Consider the following 8,565-nt stretch of genomic DNA (forward strand, 5'->3'; position numbering starts at 1 on the left):
AAAAATTTCCTGAACCCCTCAGCTGATTTCTTCTCACATCTCATTGGCCAAATTGTGTCATATGTCCAGACCTATTCAGTCTCTAGCAACAGAAATGGTGCAACCAATATTTGTTTAGACAAGAGCTCAGCAAACTATAGTCCAAAAGGTTAGCCCTGGAAGCTAAGAATGTTCTAGAATTTTTAAATAGAAAAAAAATGTTAAGAATAATATTTTGAGGGGCGCCTGGGTGGCTCAGTCAGTTAAGCATCTGCCTTCAGCTCAAGTCATGATCCCAGGGTCCTGGGATCCAGCCCTGCATTAGGCTCTCTGCTCAGCGGGGAGTCTGCTTCTCTCTCTCCCTCTAACCCTCCACCCTGCTTGTGCTTGCTCTCTCTCTTTCTCTCTCTCTCAAACGAATAAATAAAAAATCTTTAAAAAAAAGAATAATATTTTGAGACATGTGAAAATGGTATGAAATTCAAATTTCAGTGCCCATAGTAAGTTTAATCAGAACCATATCCATTCATTTAGGCTACAATGGCAGAATAGAGTAGTTACAACAGGAGACCATATGGCCTGCAAAGCCTAAAATATTTACTATCTGGCCCTTTACAGGAAAAATTTGGCTAGCCCTACCTTCAACCAAATTCTGTTTACCCAGCAGTCCTGGGTCAGCCTCTTCCAAAGCAGATAATATAGTTTTGTGATTTTCTTTTTTTTTTTTTTTAGGATGGGAGTGAAGATTCCTGAACAAAATGTTCTAGGGAAAGAATAAGGGATGAGGATGTTGAGTAGGCAACAAATGTGAAGAAAGAGAGAAAGAGAGGTTCAAGCATAATTTAAATGAATAATCCACACTTAGTGCTGTTAAAAGCTGTCTCCCAACACAACCTGTTGAAAAGACAGAGCGAGTTTATTTCTTACTCTGTTAAGGGAGGTCACCATCTCACAAAGGTATGGGAGTATCTGTTAGTAGCGTGGTGAAGATTAGGACAGAATTTATGGAGAATTGGAAGTCTGATTTGAGAGGAGTTTTCACTGTGGGAGGTTGATTAGGAGAGAGTAAAAATTATGGTACAGCCATCCAAGATTTGTGAAAACAGCAAAGTGAGGCGAGAGATTCAAAGAATCTTAAGTATAGACTGCCATTAGATGCTTTCTATGAAAGAACTGTTGGATCTTTGGGCAAGTTCCTAGAAGGACAATGAAACCATTTGCTTGGACAGGAGAGTCCCCAAAGATAGAGATGCTAATAAAGACAATGGAAGAGCAAAATCATGATTATGTCAACAGAAAGGTATGGTTTGGAGGTCTCAGTGTCCAGGCTGAGTGTGGGGCAAGTGGTCTTGGTTCTCAGTATTTAGGGGTTTTGTCGCAGATACATGTGAGTGTGAGTGTGTGTTCTGTGGGGGAGAGTAGTTGTGGCTAATAAATTCACCTTTCTTTTACCTGGCTCCAAACTAGTTCCAATACCAAACCCAGTTTATGCTAACTGAGCAATGATACTGTGCTAAATAAAGCACCCCTGTATCTCAGTGCACTGAAGCGTGGGTAGGGAAAGAAGAAAGGTCTGTTGACAAAGTCAGAATATCCTCTGGGACAAGGCTAAAAGTATTACAGTTTAATCCAAAACCCATACAGGTCCATTTGTAAATGCTGTCAGATGACATTATAATGGATAGTGCGTACTTTAAAATTGATTTCTTTTTGATGTGATAAAAACATCTTATGAAAGAGATGTTGAAACATAGCTTTAAATGTAAAGTAACATAATTTAGATTTTAAAATAGAAAACCTTTTGTTGATAGTGGTTTATTCGATTCAGTGCATGTACCAAGCATTATTTTCTGTGGGTTATAAATTACCTTTGAACCAGCTATAATTCATAAATTGTTACTTATGACTGATTTATAGGAAATCTCATTAATAGCAATAGCAGGAAGACCTTGAAGTAAGCAAGAAATAGAAAATAAGACAGCCTGGGGATTGAAAAGGAAGAGACACATGCACTCTACAATTAATTGCAATGTATTGGATTTGCATATGAAAGCATGCTTCTGATCATTGCAGTTAATCCTTACCATAACTTTGAATAATAGATATAAGTGTTATTCCTATCTTATATAAGAGGAAGAAACTGAGCGTCCCATCACTTTATTTTTAGTTTGAATATGTTTTAAATATTTATTATATATTGCTTATTATGAGCTGGTAAGTTTATATATAAACTTACTATATATACATATATATGTATATATGATATATATATAATGTGATATTGCTAACAAAAGCCTTTTGAGTAGATGACAGTGGTGTTTCTCTTTTACAGGCAGGAAAGTAAAGAGAAGTGAAGTAACTTTTCCAGTTGTAGAGACATGGAGGTTTAAGCAGCTATTTAAATTTAGCAAGTCTTTACCAGAGCCTTCTCCCTTGACCATGGAACATGGCTCCCTTTGCTATGTCTTATTTTAAGGAGAAAAGGATAGCAAATGGCTTATCTTAAGCAAATGACTTAGCTTCTTCACTTCTGTGCTATGTCCAGTCAATCAGTTATTTTTCTATATCTCTATTGCCAGAGACCCTAGGATTCTGAGAGTCATAGGGTGGGAGATGGGAGGTGAACTAGAGGAGCAGGACCCTGGGACCCCAATCCTAAAAACACCCATCAGTTAATGTATCAGAGATTTTATGTGCTACTTTCTAAATGCCCAATTACCTAAAAATTGTGTGTTGGAGAGAGGGGAGCAAATGTAAAACTACACCAAATCATATGAATAAAAAATTTTCAGTGGTTGTGTTACTGGAAATTTAAGTAGGGTTCTATTTAAAGTGGAAATCTACAAGGGTTTTTAAGGTCATGTTTAAATTTACAATAAAAAATAACTCCTAATCTAGCTCAGGGTGAGAAGCCTACCAATCATATTGTTGTCACAGTGTAAATGGGACAATAGAATAGACCTATAAAGCCATCAACAAGATTAATAAAATGAGCAGGGCCCCATTATTTAGTGATTAGTTGTTTTAAAATGTAGATTTTATTATTATTTCTGTATGATGAGACAAATCAGGAGGCAATCGTCATTGAAGATTTTTTTTTTTTTTTTTTACTCACAGTTCCCAAGAGGAGGGAGCATGCCGTGCCACATGGGGGCCACACAAGGAAGCACCAGGGTCAGTCAGGGGGGTACAGGGAGCAAGGGAAAATCTGAGCAAGAGCCTTTATCATGGTTTGTGAGAAAAAGCAAGAGAAGTCAGGGTAAGCAGGCTGGTAATTGGCTAGCCCTGTGAGATCCTGATAAAGAAGGTGGTTGGGGTATAGGCTTCAGATTGATTGATTTGCATATGAAAGGCATGCTTGTGGGCAAGTCTTTTACTATCTCTAAGAATTGGCTAGCCCGTGGAGGGGTCTCTCTGGAACAACAAGGCCCCAGATACCAAAACATAAGAAAATATAGAAGATAGGACCACCTGAGTGGCTCAGTTGGTTAAGCGTCCAGACTTTTGATTTTGGGTCAGGTCATGATCTCAGGGTCGTGAGATGGAGCCCTGCATCAGGCTCCATGCTGGGTGTGGAGTCTGCTTAAGATTCTCTCTCTCCTTCTCCCTCTGCCTCTCACCCCCCCACTGGTGAGCTCTCTCTCTCTCTCTTAAAAGAAAGGATGAAAAAAGAAAGAAAGAGAGAGGAAGGAAGGAAGGAAGGAAGAAAGAAAGAAAGAAAAAAAAGAAAGAAGAAAGAAAGAAAGAAAGAAAGAAAGAAAGAAAGAAAGAAAGAAAGAAAGAAAAAGAAAATATAGAAGATAGAAAGTCATGATTACTATATTAGTGCCTATCACTACACATACACAGAGTTGTAACTAGATAGTAACTGTTTCTGCACATACACAACAGCCTTTTTATCCAGTGCCTACAGTGTGACAAGTGAGAAAAACCATCAGACATGGCCTCTGTCCTCATGGTGTTCACAGGCTAGTGGGAGAAACAGAACCAGGGACTAACGATCATAGTACTAGGTGGTGTGAAAAGTCAGTCTAGCGCTGCTACAGCCCCGAAGAAAGAACTAAGTCTCTTTCCCAGGCCCTCCGTTCTCATGCCACAGGGAACTGTTTACTGGTCCCTGGATGTACTAGCATCTTTCATGGGTCCTTGTCTTGGTTCAAGATGGTTCTTGCCTAAAATGCTCTTCTTTCCTTTTTTTTTTTTTTAAATCAACTTCTTCTAGAAAACCTAGATCAGATGATCCTCTTCTTTGAAAATCCTCTGATTTACCAGCACAGACTGAGCTCATCTGACATCAGTGCCCTTGTCCCAATGTGGCTGGGTCTCATACCAGTGAATATATATTATTGTAATTCATCTGCTTACCTATCTGTCTCACCTTCTGAACTATCATTTCCTCAGGGGTAAGGATGATATTCTTCATCTTTATATGCCTGGTACTCAGCAAGATGTCTGGGTGAGAGAAACAGCATGGACAGTAATAATAATATCTAACATTACTGAGTTTTTACCATGTGGGAGGCATTATTCTAAGGGCTTTATCTGCATTAACTCATTTTATCCTCACAACAACACAGGGGTTATGTACTATTATCATTCCCATTTTGCAAGTGAGGAGGATGTGTCATGGAGAGATCAGTAAGTTGTCCAAGGTGACACATAATAAGTACTAAATTAGTGCCTTTTTGAATTAGAATGTAGTGATCCCCCATCCCTTTTTTCCTTTGTTTGTTTCCAAGAGATTCATAGAAGAGACACTGTTTATTGAGATGAGAGATTTAGAAGAAGTCATTATACAAGTGCCCAATGCATGATAAGAATGGGACATACACTGGGTAACCCAAGCTCCTTTAAAATTTCTTCTTGTGTCAGAAGAGATGCAGAAAGTGAGTTATTTTATTCCCCTTCCCACAAATCTACTTAAAATCAGTGAGAGTAGGGGTACAAGACATATAGTTTTTCTGTTATACTAAGATATCTTCTGTACGTAAAAGTTATGTTTCATAGAAATGATTTAATTTGTGGTATGTCTGCCTATAGGCAGCAGTTGCTATATTATAATGAGTTTGGGTATTTGAAAATCTCTAAAAGTTTATGTACATTTGTGCATGCCATTGTTTCAGTGTATCTTCACAGGTACTATAAATCAAGTTGCCAGGGTTTACAGCTGAGGTCACCCCCCAAAAAGGTATTTTAGAGAAACTAATCATGAAAAAAATATTTTGCCTTTGCCATCATTCTCCCGGAAACTTTTTCATGGAGTATTTGAGATCATATACTCTTGGACCAATCAGATGAGTGTGTGAGTCCTGGTTCTGTACTTACGAACTTTGTGACTTCAGGCATGTTAGTGTCCCTGTGATTAAACATCTTCCTTTTGGAAATGGAGACTATAGAAGTCCCTAACTCAGAGAAGTGCTGTAAGGAAGAGAAAGGATCGATCCACGCAACTTATGTAATTTAAAAGGGCCCCATTCACAAAAGGGCCCATGCTTGATTAATGCTCTGTTGTTACAGATTTGAAATTCTTCGTAATTTTTAAGAAGCCATCCCCCAGTTCCATTGGGCACTGGGCCCTGCAAATTATATAGCTATTCCTGGTTAGGATTGTTTGTGAAGTCTATAGCCCATGGTGCCTGGCACATAGAAGAACTCTCAATAAAATATCAGCTATTACTGATTTTGCATGGGAGCTTTTAGTTTGTTGGGTATAGCCCCAAATCTTATTTTCTGAACTTTTCCAATCTGGTCTGGCCATTGAACCTTCTGGTGGAGTACATCTCGTTTGTCCTCATGTATTCAAGTCATACTTGGTTGGTAAACACTATAGTAAGGTGTTTCACCTCATTCTTTCATTCCTCTGTGAGTGCATATCTGGTAGATATGGACTGTGGCTAACTGCTAATTTGAAGTACAGAAACATTTTCTCTATAAATATAGAATTGAGCCACATCGCTCAATAAGGGACATTTGATTTGTTGTTTGCTTAGTCTGAGAAATGATGGCTTTAGCTGATACACTGTATCACTGACATTACTCCAGAAAGACATTTGGAGGAGATCTAATACTCTTTTTTGTTCTTATATTGCAGACTATTTGAACTCCAGAAGGACCAACACCAGATAAATTATGAATGTTGAACAAGATGACCTTACATCCACAGCAGATAATGATAGGTCCTAGGTTTAACAGGGCCCTATTTGACCCCCTGCTTGTGGTGCTGCTGGCTCTTCAACTTCTTGTGGTGGCTGGTCTGGTGCGGGCTCAAACCTGCCCTTCCGTCTGCTCCTGCAGCAACCAGTTCAGCAAGGTGATTTGCGTCCGGAAAAACCTACGGGAGGTTCCAGATGGCATCTCCACCAACACGCGGCTGCTGAACCTCCATGAGAACCAAATCCAGATCATCAAAGTGAACAGCTTCAAGCACTTGAGGCACCTGGAAATCCTACAGTTGAGTAGGAATCATATTAGAACAATTGAAATCGGGGCCTTCAATGGTCTGGCAAACCTCAATACTCTGGAACTCTTTGACAATCGTCTTACTACCATCCCAAATGGAGCTTTTGTATATTTGTCTAAACTGAAGGAGCTCTGGTTGCGAAACAACCCCATTGAAAGCATTCCTTCTTATGCTTTTAACAGAATCCCTTCTTTGCGCCGACTAGACTTAGGGGAATTGAAAAGGCTTTCATACATCTCAGAAGGTGCCTTTGAAGGTCTGTCCAACTTGAGGTATTTGAACCTTGCCATGTGCAACCTCCGTGAAATCCCTAACCTTACACCTCTCATAAAACTAGATGAGCTGGATCTTTCTGGGAATCATTTGTCGGCCATCAGGCCTGGCTCGTTCCAGGGATTGATGCACCTTCAAAAACTGTGGATGATCCAGTCCCAGATTCAAGTGATTGAACGGAATGCCTTTGATAACCTTCAGTCACTCGTGGAGATAAACTTGGCACACAACAATCTAACATTACTGCCTCATGACCTCTTCACACCCTTGCATCATCTAGAGCGGATACACTTACATCACAACCCTTGGAACTGTAACTGTGACATACTGTGGCTCAGCTGGTGGATAAAAGACATGGCCCCCTCCAACACAGCTTGTTGTGCTCGCTGTAACACTCCTCCCAATCTGAAAGGGAGGTACATTGGGGAGCTTGACCAGAATTATTTCACATGCTATGCTCCTGTGATTGTGGAGCCCCCAGCAGACCTCAATGTCACTGAGGGCATGGCAGCTGAGCTGAAATGTCGGGCCTCCACGTCCCTGACCTCTGTATCTTGGATTACTCCAAATGGAACGGTCATGACACATGGGGCATACAAAGTGCGGATAGCTGTGCTCAGTGACGGCACGTTAAACTTCACGAATGTAACCGTGCAAGATACAGGCATGTACACGTGTATGGTGAGTAATTCCGTTGGAAATACCACTGCTTCCGCCACCCTGAATGTTACTGCAGCAACCACTACTCCCTTCTCTTACTTTTCAACCGTCACAGTAGAGACTATGGAACCTTCTCAGGATGAGGCACGGACCACAGATAACAACGTGGGCCCCACTCCAGTGATCGACTGGGAGACTACCAATGTGACCACCTCTCTCACGCCACAGAGCACAAGGTCGACAGAAAAAACATTCACCATCCCAGTGACTGACATAAACAGTGGGATCCCGGGAATCGATGAGGTCATGAAGACCACCAAAATCATCATTGGCTGTTTTGTGGCCATCACACTCATGGCTGCAGTGATGCTGGTCATTTTCTACAAGATGAGGAAGCAGCACCATCGGCAAAACCACCATGCCCCAACAAGGACTGTTGAAATCATTAATGTGGATGATGAGATTACAGGAGATGCGCCCATGGAAAGCCACCTGCCCATGCCTGCTATCGAGCATGAGCACCTAAATCACTATAACTCTTACAAATCTCCCTTCAACCACACAACAACAGTTAACACAATAAATTCAATACACAGTTCAGTGCATGAACCGTTATTGATCCGAATGAACTCTAAAGACAATGTACAAGAGACTCAAATCTAAAACATTTACAGAGTTACAGAAAACAAACAATAAAAAAAAGACAGTTTATTAAAAATGACACAAATGACTGGGCTAAATCTACTGTTTCAAAAAAGTGTCTTTACAAAAAAAAAACAAAAAAGAAAAGAAATTTATTTATTAAAAATTCTATTGTGATCTAAAGCAGACAAAATTATGTGTATTCCTCAGAACCTGTTTTTGCTGCACTTATTTACTATTTTCCCACATCTCATCCCTGCCTTCCCTGGTTGCCATATTTTTCATAGGAGATCTCAAGTCCCTAAAGAACTGGCCTAGGAAATTTTGTAAGAATTCTGTTACACTTTGAGATTTTTATGGTGAATTCTAGTGGTGAGATCCAGTCTATTTTGTCTTTCTTTCTTTTTTTTCCTCTCTCCTTTCTTTCCCTCATGCCCTTATGAAGTAGTCCAATGGGGAATGCAATATTAGAAATAGATTTTTAAGAGAGAACAAGATTAAAAAAATGCAAGATCTTATATTTTTCATGTAATGACCTGTTCTGTATTTAT

The 8,565-nt window shown here is 39.9% G+C and overlaps 1 protein-coding gene across 33 annotated transcripts in view; it reads left to right on the plus strand.

The window, feature by feature from the left end:
* The window catches only part of LRRC4C (leucine rich repeat containing 4C), a 1,180,850-nt gene extending 1,172,685 nt beyond the window's left edge, over positions 1–8,165 (plus strand). For all 33 annotated transcript variants that reach the window (XM_078058151.1, XM_078058147.1, XM_078058155.1 and 30 more), the window contains one exon: positions 6,071–8,165. In XM_078058151.1, the coding sequence (XP_077914277.1) occupies positions 6,113–8,035 (1,923 nt within the window). In that variant the 5' untranslated portion in view covers positions 6,071–6,112 and the 3' untranslated portion in view covers positions 8,036–8,165. The remainder of the gene's footprint in view (positions 1–6,070) is intronic.
* The last annotated feature ends 400 nt before the right edge of the window (positions 8,166–8,565 follow it).

Source organism: Halichoerus grypus, chromosome 11 (assembly GCF_964656455.1).
Source record: "Halichoerus grypus chromosome 11, mHalGry1.hap1.1, whole genome shotgun sequence".
Taxonomy (NCBI): Eukaryota; Metazoa; Chordata; class Mammalia; order Carnivora; family Phocidae; genus Halichoerus; species Halichoerus grypus.